General features: G+C 37.7%; 1 protein-coding gene across 2 annotated transcripts in view; it reads right to left on the reverse strand.

The window, feature by feature from the left end:
* Positions 1 to 351: 351 nt before the first annotated feature.
* Pdk1 (Phosphoinositide-dependent kinase 1) overlaps positions 352 to 17,094 on the reverse strand; it is a 65,530-nt gene continuing 48,787 nt past the window's right edge. For both annotated transcript variants that reach the window (XM_085959520.1, XM_085959521.1), the window contains exons 4-5: positions 802 to 1,079; positions 352 to 489 (exon numbers count right to left, since the gene is read on the reverse strand). In XM_085959520.1, coding sequence (XP_085815646.1) covers positions 388 to 489; positions 802 to 1,079 — 380 coding nt within the window. In that variant the 3' untranslated portion in view covers positions 352 to 387. The remainder of the gene's footprint in view (positions 490 to 801; positions 1,080 to 17,094) is intronic.

Below are 17,094 nucleotides of genomic sequence, written 5' to 3' on the forward strand. Positions count from 1 at the left end.
TGAGTCTCGCGTTACGGTGAGAATCGTTGCGAACTCCACCGACAACATGCTGCAAATGTTCTTTCTTTCATTCGCACTAATTTAACTAAGATAATTTTCTTCAATACATATGTACACGCATCGCTATACAGCGATGAGGCAGCCGGCTTCCGAGCATCCGCAGCGCAGGGCGGGGCGTTTGATGCGGCGGGCGCGGGGTCCTCCGAGGACGACTTCCGGGAAGCGTCAAGCCTTCGGTCAGGTTCCGGCATCCCTCCCGGGGTCACGTCCTCCGATGGCGGGGCGAGCCGAAGCGCCTGGTGTCGTCTCGACTTCCCCGCTTCCTGATTGGAGCGATCCGCCCGCAGAGTCGTCTGAATCGGGCGGACGTCGAACAGGAAGAAGGAGTTATGTGTTTTGCGCGTACGTCGACCGCCGGACGTCCTCTATCGCCTTGCACCACTCTAATGCAAACGACTCGGGATCTTCCAGGTAATACGTTCGGTTCGGCTGTAATGAACAAGAAAATCAAACATTAGAAATCTGTAGCACTTGATTCAAAAATAATAATAACCTAGTATGATGATAGCATTGCGCAAGTATGAAGAAATTGGGTATATGCATTTCACCATATTTTAATATCAAATGACAAAATATTATATTAAGGGAGAATGTAATTTTAATAATAAAAAATAAACACGGAATTTTTTAATGCAAGTTGCATAAATTAATAAAATAAGCAAGTTTTAATAATAATAGTAAATAGGTACTTTGAAACAAAAAAAATTAATAAATTATAACAATGATGAAGATAATAATTACCGTGTGGACGAAAAAGATCTTGAAGTTCTTGGGCTCGACTCTGAGCTTCTCGGACCAGGGGATCTCTCCCTTGATGACCATGTTGGCGGGGTCAACGTAGAAGAGGCGGGGTCCCGTCGTCAGCAGGAGCATCCGTCTCCGGGCGAACAGACCCTTCCGCTTGTCCACCAGACCCTGCTTCAGGATGAGATTGTTGTCCACGAACCGGTGCCACTTGTTCTTGTCTCGCTGGTTGTCCAACCGACGCCTGAACTCTTCGGTGGAGATGTTCAGCATTCCTGTGAATAAATGAAATAGATATTATTAGAACAGTCAAATCAACCAAAAACAATATGAAAATTGATCTACCTATAGTCATTCAAGCACACATAACGCATTAATTAGACTCAATCCCTATGTATTTCTATGCGGAAAAGAATAAGAATTTCCCATAAAGGTACTGTAAGACTACTATTATTGAATGCATACTTCATAATATGAAAATGATATGCAATTTATGATTGATTGACATTTGACAAGATGTACATTGAAGCCATCGATCGTTGACATTTTTTTCTGATTCTCATTAAAATATTAACAAGGAGTTGTATAAAAGAGAATATGGGACGTTTTCCTCATTAAAATTTATAGCTCTTGTTTCATTATTATGTATAAGAAATGCAGTGACACGATTACATTGAGTACCTACCTACAATCTTTTAAATCGGCTAAAATTACAAACATTTAGAATTTTGATTATCCATAATATGTGCATAATGGAAATTAACACATTCGGCAAAGCGCCAAATGAAGGGAAAGCGGTGAAAAATATTACAGTCATCGAATTACATATGAATGCACATTGATTATTTTCCGAATTAATTCATTCTATTTTCAAAACTGGGTTTTTATGACAATTTATTTCGAATTAGATTATTTAAAAAAAAATGCAGCATTGATATCGAAATAGGAAGCGCTGTATATTTTCTATGACATATTATTTCGATTAATTTTCTGGAGAAGTCTTCTATGATGATAATTATTGATAATGCTCTGCATGTTGTGGATACCTGTCGGCCGTTACATACGGTAATCGGAGCGCAACCTCGGCGCCCCCAACGAGAAGCGAGGTACGCCTACCTAAACGCGAAGAAAGAGCTACTCGCCAACACAATAACTGAATAACTCATCAGCGAGCGTGAAAACACATAAGTTATGTTTGACAAGAGTCTAGACGACTTTTATTCGAAGCAACAACACACAAAAAAACCACGTTATTTTATTAGCAGACGGACGTCGCTACGGCAACACAGCGGCGCTTACAGGCTGCATCACCTAAAGATTCCGAACGCACGCACATTATTATTTTCTTCCGAAATGTCGAATGAAAAAAAGGAACGGTCAAGTTTTAAACTTGAAAGAATATTCGATTATGATTTACGTGCTTACGAGTATTATAGAAGAACATCGGACTGTCCTCAGACAGGATCCATTGGTAATGAAGTGTTGATGACAAGTTGAGGCCGTACTCTAAAGGCGTTTGGAAAAAATCGGCATTACTATGCAATGCTAAGAAACCTGTTGTTTCTCATAGTGGGTATTTGGATATAGTATGGTATCTCTAACTAAAGCAAGTGAAATCTGAAAACTACAAGTGGAGTAGTATTAACGTTGTATGGGAAAGTACGCATTGCGCGGAAAGACAGCAAAAGAAAGCAGGCATACAAGAGAGGTCACCGAGCTGATGAAAAGGCAAATGGTAACATTAAGACGAACCACTGGACAAATAAGCTCCACAGCAAATAAATAAGCACTGATTAAAGTGGAATGTTTTGTAGGAGGCCTTCGTCCACCGGCTGATGATGATCATTAAGCTATGTATGCGAACTAACATCACAACATTATGGTTTTTCTCAAATAAGATGTGGTAAAATTTATATCATTCTATTTGTGTATTTTTTAAAGTATTAATCAATCACCGAGTGACGCGGACTCTACAGGCTGTAGAAAATAATAGAAGACAAACTATAAAAGAGCAGAAGAGTAGCACGTATTACACAGCTATGAAAACGGGGCGAATGGAAAATGGAAAATTGTCTGGCGGAATTATTTTTGTATATTATTATTATTTTCGGCGTCAAATTAATTTGCCGGCGTTCTGAACGATGAGCGGGCACCGCGAGAGCTCGCGTAGGTAAATAAATATATCAATTCGCACTTCATTAAGGTGCGATAATTCCTCGCACGACTGAGACAAACATTCATTCGGCTTTACGAGAGGGTGACTTCTAATGATTATTCAGGGGGCCTCTCCTCTGCCTTTCCGCGTGGCGCGCGAGAGACGCCGAAACGCGCGAGGACCGGGAGCGAGACCGACCCGTGAATTATATTATTATTTCACCCGGTGAATTTTCCTCTCCAGCGAGTGTGCAATGGAAATTAGAGGCGACAAAGAAGACGTCATAAAATTGAAAGATACATAAAGCTTACGCCGCATTATTTATCGACGTTAAGGCTTACGGAAAATTAAACGAGAAAGTCTACCTACCCAACCTACGTGCAATAAATACTACATACTATAAATAAAATAGATAATTCCGGGTGGTAAAACATCGTGTCTATATGGAAATTGCGACATGAGTTCTTTAAATTTAACCATGTTCTATAATCTTTACGGTACAGTACAAATTATGAGCTAATTTCTGTAATACACGTTTTTTTATCAGAACACGCACATGATCATCCAGATACCAATACCAATTGTGCGTGTATGCGTATGAGAGGCACACTGTTGAAACAGACTGCCGATACAAAAATAGAAAAATTATGAACACGCGGTAGAACCAATGATAACAACTCATAATTCAAAAAAAAAAAAAATAACGCCTAAAAATCTGAGAACGGATTCGCATTAGTAGTCCTCAAGATGTGTTTAGCGGATTTCTCCGCGCTCACAGAATGGAGACGGAGGATTGTTTCAATATGAGATAATGCAAGTTTCACAAAATAATATTTTATTCCTTTAATAAAAATTCGTAAAGCTTATCTGCAGGATAAGAAATTAGCTTAAGGCGCTTTGGAAGGGTTAGGGCATATTGATAACGTTCCTCCGGTAAAATGATTGTGCCCCTCACGTCGGGGGGAAGAATAATGGCATTGTGCTCGATACCGATCTCAGGGGATGATTGATTGCCTTTATTAAAAAGGCATTTTTCAAGAAAATATTATCATCCCTGCACAGCGCCGGCGGGGGAATTTAAAACACCGAGCTCGGGGGTAATAATAAAAGAATTAACATTAAAATTACCGTGTGCTATCGAATGGTAACTCGATAAACTGTCCACTCGAGAGAGCATTTTAATTACTCAATTTTATGGTGACATGAAATAGCGTGCGAGAATACATTTTTGTATTACTGAAATATGTAAATATGTAATGATTAAACCCTGCAGCGCATCATTAATTTATATCCTTTGCAACTCACGCTTCGGATAATAATTATTGTTCGAAACTTGAACCAACAGTGAACGGATGAAAACAGCATAGTGAGAAATTAAGAAAGAAACTGATCGAAATGCACAGCGGCGATTTTCCTTCACGCAGATGATTCATTCGATTCGTCAGAATATTTGAAACGGGGCCTCGAAATAGTCCAAACTGGTCATACAGTTATTAAATTAAATAAAAATCTCGAAATAATGCGTATTTTTTACAAGTTGTGGGGGGGGGTAAAACGAATGAATAGCATCCAAACAAAATCCCCAGAACACAGAACACACATCAGAGGGGTCTATTAATACATACTTAAAATACGATTTTGTAAATATATACCTACACAACATATGATATTAAGAAAGACTGAATAATGTACATCGGGTGTGTGATTTTATTGTGAGTTGCCTCAAAATTAGTTGGTGCCTCGGGCACCCACGTCCCTAAAACCAGCCACTGGTAATGAACAGTTCTTTTTACGTACCCAGCTACCAAATAATGTGTCTGGCAAAATATTTCAACGTTTCTATACTTAAAAATGTTGGAAATCACTGCTACAAAACAGAACAGAATGAAACCATTCTAAAATATTAATAATGTAAAGTGGTGGTAAATAAATCGTACCTGATAACGTTGATATCGCATTTGATCAACCCACGTTGGTACTTATTACGAATAAATCTCATTTAAATATCCCTTTCCTTAAGAGGGATTAATACTAACGACTGACTAAAAGGGTTCCGTGGGAGGAGATTTATCTAAGTATTTATTATAAATGATTCAAGATACAATACAACAAAGCAACAATTTTAATCGATTTACAACATCCGCGAGCAATAACAATGTATGTATCAACACCCGTTTGATATTTGAACAAATTCAAAAATAATCGCCTTGAAAGGGTTTTGCGTGTAAAACTGCTTTATCGAGAGGTAATAAATTGCGAACTGTGCATCGTTGTAATAATTTCTCAAAGTATGAATGTAGGTGGATTAACAAAACAATAACAAGTCCGTATTACTCAAACGATGCCAAGGACGCAGCAGCGCAACACTGTACGTTTACTGCGCCAATTTACCTGACCGCACGATAATATTCATGCATCTCAAGATATCAATACGTCACAGATTTCAACAGACAATAATTATTATCAAACATTACAATATAGATTCGCACACAAATTAAAAGTAGTAAGCTTTAAGCCAGGATAAACTGTAGTAAGTATTTCACTAATTTACTCCGGTGTATAGACAGACATAATTTCATTATCAATAAATAACTTCAGAATAGAATTCAACTTTCAACAGATAACTCAAATCTTCCATTACTTTGAGAATGCTACAGTCTAGTTCTTATTTAGTAAGTGTTCTGAGATTATTATGTTCGCATAATATGACTGCATCTGTGATTAAACCTGAAGTAAATCATAGTAAATAAAATGATGCCTTCTTAATCTGTTGTTACATTACGAAAGTGTGATAATTAATAATACGGACGCAAATCCAATAAAATAAGTGCAAATTATTCTAGTATTAATTGAGAAGTATTGGGAGTATGTCGAGAATAAGGAAAACTTCCAGCGTCGCGACGCGTACTATCCCACTGTCCCCCGCGACGCTTCAGGTGCGCTCAGATTCATTCATCGCGGGCCGCGAAATTATCGCTCGGCCGTGGACCGCCGCAGTTCGCGCACACGCTCGCTCGCGAAATGATAATAAAGCGCGGCCAGTCGAAAGTCGGTCAACAAAATGGTTACGTGAGAGCCGGAGTTGTACATAAACAAAGCCACGGCGAAACGTAACGCTTACCGACTGACTGGCTGTTTAGTTGGAAAGGTGTATGTTACCTTATTTCCAGCGGCGTGCATCCAATATGGGCATTCGAGCACTGACTAGACGCCCGCTCCAAGTGAAAAAAAAACAGTGCTCACCAAAAATAATGTCATGTCGGTAGACAATACTCGTACGCATGTCATATTAAGGCACCCAAGAGGGTGCACATTCCATAAAAAGCGGTACTATTTCGAATTATATGATCATTGTGACTTGACCAGCTACTTACTCAGAGACGTCGACCTTGTGAAACTTGTTCCCACATATTTCAAGTTATCACCCTTTTCTCACATAATGAATGACCAATAACCATCCGATGATGATGATGATAACACAAACTGTTTACCAAAATTAATATAATCTGTCTCGTATCTGCAGTAACTCAACTTACAAACAAATGACATTGATTTTTTTTAAATAGCAGAAAATTTTCAAATGACCGTACTCAACGCCTGCCTTAATCAAGAGTGTGTATGTCACTGTGTTAACTTACTACTAATTACACACAATACTCACCGCGATGCACTTTGGGCCATTAGGAAAAAAACTAAAGAGAAAGCTCCATGTTTTGAAAGAGCCTCGGCTATTATGATTATGTCGGTGAATAAGACACACGTAACAGTTTAAAAAAACGTCGCAAAAAGTCATAAGCACATATCATTATGATGCAACAATGTCATGAACGTACTACTGGAGTGGATTAAGTGGGCCACGTGAAAGTATAATCATGAGCGGTGGACTGGGAAGAGGAAATTACAAAGCGTAGAGAAACATAATTTCGTTCAAGTTGATTTTTTTACTATTCAAACGTAAAAATCAAATTATTCTATGTGTGAGAAGAAAAGGGGATAAGTTGGAAAAAATAAAACATGTCAATATGCCAAATTAACTATGTATGGAACGAAATATATCTACGTCGCTGAAATAGGTGGTAAATTTAAAACATAGAAACACAATAATTTTAATTTAAATTTTCAATAGTGACTGAAAATAACGATGTATTAATAATATTGATAATGACAAGAGGCCTCCGAGAAAAGTTACATGACTTGTATCGAAGATCGGTAAAACTATCGTATGATAATATTATAATATGCCATGGGATAGTTCTGTCTTTGATACTGCGTAATTCGAATACACACGACCCCTATTCATAGGGCTGTGGATGTATGTACGAGTTCCCTGTACCGAATACATTTTGAAAAAAATACGATGTTAGATTAATATATTGATATTAATACCTATTACGCAAGTGAAACTTTATGGTTTAACGATGTGCGTTGCAAAATGTTAGGTGTATTTTAGCATTTGCGAATAAATTAATTATTCAAATAAAATAATATTAAAAAAAACAAGCATCAATCAAGATTGGTTTTTCCCAAGCACGCGTTTAATTAATTTCGACCAATTTCACGTCGCTTTCACCGCACGACGTTGTTCCGAACATTTTCACAACATTATAATAAAGCCAGCTGATGTTACGTAAACCATAATTTCACAGGTAGATAGATATATACCTGCGTCTTGTAAAACATTGATGTAATTCGCGCAATTCTATTTTCGAAACGAAATTGACAGTGACAAAAAAAACGAAATCAATAAAATATTGCATCAATGCTGGCTGTGCCAATATTAACAGCATGATATTATGGACCGCGTCGGTATGTTATCGAGAGCAATATTTCAATCAGGTCATAAGGTGAAAAAAAACATGAAAAACATCACAGAATGAATTCTATTTCGCTTTAACACAGGATATTAATTATTAATGAATGCATCAGTAATTAACTGCACGACGAAAAATATGGTCCTAGAGTTGTTTAATGACATAATTTGTATTGGTTAAATTTATTGACATGAAATTTCCATGAACCAATTTATAGGTAGAGGTCGTTTTTGAAATTAGAACGTATTGTAGATAATGGTGTTCGATTTTTGTAAATGGAACACTAAAAGGTAAAACTGACATCGTTTACCGCGCGGAAACAACGAGATTCGCGAAATGGGGGCAGTTCCAGCGCGCGCGAAAATGAAAAGGGCGCCATTTTCCACATCCGGCGGCGAGGTCGACGGGATTCGAACCGGATCTCGGCTGTAGCCAGCGCGCTCAATATTGGCGGTGCCTTGTATTGCGCTCCCATAGAAAGTCATGACCGTTTTTGTTTTGAACGGCTACGAGTGTTGCGCAATGTTGTTTGTTGGCTCGGCGAAGCATTATAATAAGGCGGCGGGAGTGAAGGGGCGGCCGGAGGGGGGGATCGCGCTGAACTAGCAAGGCTGCCCGTCGGCCTAGAGAACCAGAGGCGTTCAAATCGGAGGCCATTCATATTATTGCGTCTCAATTCGTTAAATCAAAATAGAGAACACCTACTACAATACCTGAGTCAGTATTTGACTGAATTATTGCAACATAAATCGTTGAGTTAGGAATCCGAGATTCCGACCTAGATTTGCACATGTTTAGAATGTATTCTTAAATTATGCAGAAAAAAACCACAATAAAAACAGGTATAATAATATATAAGATTTTAAAATCAAACCTTTTAAAATGAAGATAAATGATGCTATATTTATGTTTGCAATAGGTGTCATACGTAATCTGTGGTGTTACATGCCTACATATTTAAGAAACCTTTTTTCTGAAGCACGTTTCCAGAGAGTTCTGTAATATTCTATGGCCACATATCCAGAAAGGAAAACATAATTTATTTGGAAACCCCAAGCGATAGATTGACAAGGAAGAGGGAGGTCGCCTACAGGCCCTACGTTATGGTCCGATTACGTGAAGTGACATATATGAGTTATCCAGGATCGCTGGAGACTTCTTAAATATATGTTTCTCATTTAGCTGTATAGTGTATAGTGAATCCTTCCTGTTTAGAGTTCAGGCGGATTTATTTAGAACCACCTTCTTCGAAGTGGATAATATAACATTTAAAACAAATGTTGTTACGGTGCGTCTGTTGAATGTGTGATTATAAAATCTTAACAAAAATGACAGGTTGCAGTCCGCCGATTGGCAATGCAACGTAAAGCAGTAATTGCCAACCAAGCGCAGTGGAATTGAAATCATGAAAGAGTCTGCGTTGTATTTTATCTCGCTGGACACGTCATCATCATCAGCGGTGGCATTCGACAAAGAGCCGCATGACGTCATGAGTAGCGGTGTGCGCAGGTGCGAATGAGAGAACCTCTCAAGGAACTATCATGTGCTCATTCGAAAGATCAACTATCGACAAAGTATGAATAATCATTACTGCCAATATGAAATGTTTACATTGCCAAATCATGAATGGCAAAGCACGAACGTTTTAATGAGAAAAAGAAAATCTTGCAGAAGCGCGTATGAATATGTTTGTAATAACAATATATCGAATTGAACACGAAATTATTAACTGTTTAAAATATATGTTTCTAACGCGAATGGATCTAATAATATTATGTGAGTCCAAGGTTCCATGTACTCTCATAATTCATGCATTCCAATGATAATGTAGGTACGATAATATGTTATTTATTCTAAGCATGGCCATAATATCATCAGACTTGATGATAGCTGCTCTCGAATTGTATTTTTGTTACGTACAGCCAATACCTGGGCTCTGGGCATAATCAAACAACTATTATACTACACCAGACAAGTGATAGCAACCATACGTCATTTGGGATTAACATTTTCCGCAATATAAAATTAACCCCCAATAATGTAGAGTTAAAACAACTTTGTTGGTAGTGACAAAAACAAGAGTAAATATCTCATTTATATTCTATTAATTAATTGAAATGCGTTTCTCACTATCAAACAAATGAATGTTGACAGAAACAAAACAGCTTTCGCAAGAAGAAAGAGTTAAATATTGTCACAGATACTACCATTATTTCAATAGTTTGAATTGAACAAATGGAGGAGTCCACAAAACGTTGAAAACTAGATATAAATTATAAATTTTACAATCCATACGTCATATTTTGATATCTAAATCATTAATTATTGACCAATGACTATATGGTTTAACCAGGCTGCTATAATTATCCAAAATTATTAATGAGTTTATCTATATAATCTATATAAATTATAAGACGATTCAACTAGAAGTTGAGTGCTAAATGACCCACTAATTCGACCTGTAAATATTTTTAAAATGTAATAGGTACATTAGTAGTAATTGATAATAAATTAATATAAATTATGTATATACATTTCGAAGCAGACAAAACGGCGGCTCGCGGTTTCGCTATATCGTTATAATAATATCCAGTTTGGAGGCTAGCCACGCAGTCTGGCTTGCATGCGTGCCCTCCACTTTCTTTTTAGCAGTTTTGTGATTGGGAAATTAACATAACAGTGAGTTAATTCCGTCAACAGCGGCTGTAAGCAGTAGTAATAACATATAAACATTTTAATATCCGATACGCGGCTTATTTCGCGAACGTTACGAAAGATTATAAAATATTGGACGCACGGCCAACTTACGAACAAAAAAATCTTCTAAATTTAAACGGTCTTGTTTATTAAACTGTCACGACACTTCAAGAGTTGAAATTGAATATAGTAAGTATGAAGATAAAACAAAAATCAAGAACGCGTTAGTTAGGTTTGGTTGACTATTGCCCTCTAATTCGTGTTGATTTATTGAATTTATTTTTAAACAGAGAATTTGATTTAATTAATGTCCACATCTTAGCATACATATATGTTACAATCATAATGTATACATTGTATGAGTTGACGGTACCCTGAACATAAACTAAATGGAATAAGTACATTTATTGTTGTCATTGATACTTTCCACAAAAAAATTAACTTCACAAGAAAACAATAAATAGTAGATAACTGATCTATTGTGACAAAACAATTATAGTCAAAATACAACATTGCACTAGGTTCTTTTTACTGGTCCAGACTTCCTGAAAGTGGTTTCGTTATGGTGTCAGATTGTGATGAAGTACGGTCGATCGATTTTGTGAAAAATGTCGCAAAAATAACACGACGATTTCACAATATTGCCGCCGCAACAAAACAAGCGGCCATAAACAAACTCAATCGCCCTGCTATAATATCATAAGCCGATTTCGTGCTGGCTATCGATATGATAATCGATTCCCCGGCTGAAAGCGCGAAATGCAGCTTTGGATGTGGACACAGACATTATGCTTACATTAAAAACTTAGCGCGGACCCGTTGACATTAAGCCACGGCGAGCCTTTCGCCATCACGCCGGGGCTGGATTTTAGCCATTTCTCTTTTGATAGGCAGGCGGAACACGAGTTTTATTTTTTATTTATATCACGGAGTGTGTACGGCCGGCTTTCGACGGAGCTGACGGAGCCTCTCTTCGCGGAAAGCGAAAGCAAATGACGGTCAAAAGTGAATGCCGAGAACATGGCGTCGAAATAGTAATGCGATTGTGTTTACTTTACTTTTCCTGGTACATTTTTTTTGCAATAAATCAGTTCTTGTATGGAATCAAAAATGTGTTCAATATTCAATAACAAAAAACGATAATTATGAATCTACCTACATAACAGTAGGTATGAACTAAAATCGATGAGACGGATACGTTTCAAGTATATAATCATAATCAAACACAAACTCATTCATATTCATTGCTTTTTATCTATAAACTTCATTGGAAATTACAATGATAATAAAAACGAATATTTTAAGCGTTCTATTTCTAGCGAGGTGCACATTTGCATTGCTTAAAAATAATAAAAATTAATTCAAAAGTACGTATGTCTAAACAGACCTGACCCTAATATACGTATTAGCAGCGACGTCCCTTGCAAAGTGTCGTCCCTTAGGCAGACTTGGAATGCCGTCCCCTTTCATTTTTAGACTACCTATTTTATCATCTTAAATTAAACAAACTAAAAATGCTTGAAAAAAAATTGACATATGTATACATAATCTACAGAGATATACGTCGGTACTTTCCAAGGAAGCGACTGAATCGTCTGTTTCATGGAAAACCCCCACTGCTTCCAAATGTTGTAATGCTCGTATTCGTAACTTCATTTACTGCCCCTAAAAGCAACACATGACCTACTTACTCCACGGGATGTCACATCGTATTAGGGAGATTTATATGTTTAACAATGGTCCAGGTGTTTGTACTAAAACAGGTGCCGACATTGAGTCACTAACATGTTATCTACCTGGAAGGTAGTGAATTAAATGCAGAATAGAATTCCCACACGTTACCTATTAATACATATTATAAAGTAGGAGTTAACATACATTTTAAATGACGAAAGTAGATATTACTGTTTGCCTCAGTTATCTGACTTACTTCACCTATCCCTAAGTGTAAGGTATATAAGGAATATTGAAGTTGAACATGGAGTAATCTCATCGCCCGTTTACGATTCGCTGTCCAGGTATCCCGACCAGGCGAATCTCTCAGTATTCGCATAATCAGCGCCGGTAAATGATCCGGTGAGATAAACCGATAATAAACTGCGAGAGGGAGAAAGCCGCGAAGCCTTCGTCCGTCTCTTTCCATTGATCTGGATTCCGTTTGTCTGCTCGAAGCTGCATCCGATTCCGCCACCTCGGGCATCTCATTCTCTATTTATAGCGGGCCGCTTTAAATGCCGCCCGTACAGATAAATGCGCAAGAGGCAAAATAATACAATGCCGAGTGAGCAGTGTCGGTACGTGGCGGCGGTAAGATAGCTGCCAGCTGAAGGCGGTATAATCTGAGGGGCGGTAAATCACGGAGATGCGAACGTGCATAGTGTGGAAATCGGTTTGCTAATAAACCCGACAGAGCTTTCGACTCAACTGAACCAAGGAATAAAATGATAGATAGCTATTTTTTAAAATAAAAAAAATGTAAAAATCATCCTAAAAATGTTCAATTCAAATTAATTGATTTCTATCAACGTAGTTGTTCAGGTCCATGGCCGACTGCACAGTCGTCCTCCAGGTATCTCTCTCCAATCGGTCACGTCCCTCTTGACGTTACCCGCCCATCCCCCCGAGGGGCGACCCAAGGGCTGAGTGCTCACAGCTAAGAGTCGAACCTTGGCCTCCTTAACTTTCTGCTACTCTTCCTCAGTTATTCACCAGTTAGGTCCTTGGCATACTTCTCCACATGATTTCCTTTTTTTTTTCAGACGATGGTATCTACTTTTGTGAAGTTGGGATATTCTGATTTAAATTGATAAATTGCGGTAATTTACACACGACCAACTACAATGTTCCCGTGATTTTATACAGACATCAAACAATTGGGGCGGTATATTGACAGCCCAAGGGCGGTATTTGTCCAGGGACGTCACTGCGAATACGAGCGACATGAGAAAAGACGAGCGGCATCGCAGCGGTATTTATTCAGGCGCCGAGGCCGGCATCGCCAGACCGGCCAAACATTTATCAGCCAGCAATCTTCTAGCTTGTTTTCTTGTTAAATTCTTCAACCCAGTAGTGAGTAGTGGAAACGACTCGAAAATAAACCAAGTGTGTGACCGACCGTCGATGAAAGGAGCGTTTGATTCTAATGACAGGATACATTTTATTCTGCCAAAAAATAATATCACTCAACGTTCACGTGAACGAATTCAGAATAAACAAAGTTTCAATACAACACTGACTACTTACAACAGCACTGCAGCAAAAGTCCTGATGGGTCATCTTTGAAAATATTGACGCATTAATAAACGAAACCAGAATTGCTGGCTAATATCAATAAAATATTATAATGTCTTGATTCGAACTGTCAGATTACATTAATTCCTGAATATTTATGTAATGAGAAATCAACAGAATAAATTTATCCGATTTAATTATATCAAGACATCTTCATTTTCGAACGTTTTTTTGCAACTGTATAACAAAAGATTGATTTTGATACTTATTATTAAATGATATGGAAGTGTTATCACTGTTATCAGTTAGTTGTCTGGTTTTACGCGATAATTAAATGTGTTATTAAAATTATTGCAGACTATGTAAATACGTAGATACACGTCACGTGCTTTAAATTAAATATAGAAAATCAACGAATGAGCACGTGAGTGCGATGGAATCATAGATAATAATATCATGCGGAGTAGAATAAATTGATATTTTATTCCTTGAATGAGTGTGGTCTGGGATAAATTATTAAAAGTGTGGGCCGATCGAAAGACGAGAGGCGATGGCGGGCGGCCGCCGGGAAATGATGGAAAAACAGCCGCAGCCCGTGAAATATACGACGGGAAACTCGCGCAGTCTTGTTTAATAATGAGCTAGCGGGTTCAAGTGTAGTGGGTCTATGTCGACCGATCAAAAGGAAATGTATAAATAAACACAAATAAACGTATCAGCATTCCGAACGTTATGATATTCATAAATATTCAAGCGACGAGACGACGTCTCCGGTATGATATGGAGAATTTTATAAATGACTATACGCTACTTACTTACTTAAAGTTCGCAGTGGTATCTCTCGATAACGAATGCGGAACACGAGAGTAAAACACGCGGCACGCCAAACTGTCATCAACCACAGTAAAGACAAATTAACATATTATTATTATGCATGGATACAATATTGATTATTACTCGTACCGTCGATTCGCATTAAAAAATATAACCGAAGACATTGCGCTCTTTGCACGGCAACAGTATACAGAATAAAATGGATTATATTTTTGAGAAAAGAACAAAAGCTAATAATTGAATCAAAATATTGACACAATCGGTTCAAAAAGTTCACCCAGACAAGCGGTAGACGTCACAAGGCAAACGGGACATGTAACAGCTGGTCGTAATTCATCGTATCGGTTACAGAAGACATGAAGATATACAGCAAAAAAATAGACGAGATGTAAAAAGTCAGCCAGGGTTCAAGTTGAAACGTCGTGTAATTTAATCCAGGGTATTTTTTGTTACCCGCAGCAAAAAGGGGTAGAAGCGCGAATTGCTAAAGCCATCTAACGGTTACCGTCGTCATGGCGGACGATCATCGTACTGTAGTTAAATGATTGGTCCGATATCTGGAGATAGTGAAAGACAGATCTGTCACCAACGACTGTGAAAGATTTTTATTTATAATTATTAACTTGATAATAAATAGTAAAAGTAATTAATATTAAAGTTGTAATAAAGAAAGCAATATATTAAAATACGAACCAAACTTAACAGCTCGATGTGCTATTAGTGTATGTACCTGTTGCCAGATAGTGCATACTATGACGTATGTACTACACGTAGTCTGCAAGTGCATCCCCGGTATGTATGTATGAAAATTAATGCACAATATAGATCGCCGCAGGCTGACTGGCAACAGCTGGCGTCTCGCTCTCACCCGACTAACCTAACCTACCTCAATGCGCCGCATACAATGCAACTGAGACGTACACAACTACAGCTACCGATAAAATGCGAGCAGATAAAGCGATATATAAGTAGTGTGAGTCCACGTTGTGTGACGTAAAATTCATATTTTTACGATCAAACTCTCAAACAAAAAACAAAAAAAAGGTTCAAAATTCAGATTTAAAAATAATTCAAACTCGATGACACATAAAGAAAAGAGGAATATTGCCAAGGAATATTATATAAAATACTGTACGTGAAGTATTATCGTAAAAACGACATATTCTCGTATGTCAAATATTAGGTTATATAAATGATAGTACCATTTACCATCCGTGAGCATAAATATAGTGGATCCGTTTTATTTGTGCCATTTTCAGATATTCTATAAATCTCAGAGTTTCATCGGATTATATTTAAAGTGCGAATATATGTGATCAAATCCAGGCATGTCCACATTTTCAAAAATTCGTGTTTTCTAAAGCTCCATGAAATCGATTAGTCAAAACTAGACAAATAGATAATATAATAATTTTCGGTAGCTTCAAAATTTCAACAATTCATATAATTATCTATAAATATAGATCAAGTTGATTTTTTTATTGCTGCGATACGAATGCCCTGTCACGAAGTCATCGCAAACTAAAATATAAAAATATCATTATCGTGTTATGAAATATAAGTTATATGACATTGGCGGGACTTTTCTGGGAGAGACCGTAACGTGGCATAATAAAAATAATACCTGCAAACGATAAATAAGACGGTGGGCGTAGGAGCCAGTCAAAACATACCCCCCCCCCCTCCTGCGAGCCCGATGCCCACCCGGCCCCATCGCCGAGGCGTCGCTAGGAAAAACTCGGCGCCGACAACGACGATTCTCCGGCGTCCGGAAAATTGGCCCGACTAACTAAAGCTCATTTAGAACGGCCGCTCCGATTTTTAAAACTTGTCTACATGTGTATACATAATGATGCATCTGAATAATATACTGTCCCATATTTAACTCCTTCGCACAGAAAAAATACAACTATTTGTTAGTGACAGATTTTTGTAACATAATTAATTTTAAATGTTTTAATGAGCGTATTGTATTGATAGAACAATATTATTGTTAATTGGTGGTATTCTTTGTGGTCGTTCGCCCCCCTAGTAGTACAATTGGCTACACATAGCTTACTATTTCACCGAGGCTAACTTTAAGATTTGTGACTGCGGGAAAACACAATTCAATGTTTCCAGAATTATTTCGTGTGCAAGGGGGAAGTTATTGATAATATCTTACATTGTTTTATTCGATTTCACTTTACCCCCTTCACTGCATTGTGAGTAACAGTCCCATGACAATTCTGTATGTGGCATATATCATTAACGTGGTCAATGTATTATTATTATAAAATTGTCCTCTATCCTCTGCCTTAATTGTCACATTAATAAGTCCCGCATTAAAATTATGGATTAATCGAGCGATTCAATAAATAGGTAGGTGATGCTAGCGTCGGAAATTGTTAAGTATTCCCTGATATATACGCAAATTTTAAACTGGGAGGGTTAGCATCCCACATCGATCGACCGCGGATTAATCTAATGTATTAATGCGGATTACGGCATTATCGGGATTTCCGAGGTCTCTTTCCTCTATTCATTATCATTTCGCCGGCTAAATCTGTCTGCAGAGGCAGA

Source organism: Rhyacophila brunnea, unplaced genomic scaffold (assembly GCF_057557595.1).
Source record: "Rhyacophila brunnea isolate RB1 unplaced genomic scaffold, BYU_Rbru_1.0 scaffold_9, whole genome shotgun sequence".
Classification (NCBI taxonomy): domain Eukaryota; kingdom Metazoa; phylum Arthropoda; class Insecta; order Trichoptera; family Rhyacophilidae; genus Rhyacophila; species Rhyacophila brunnea.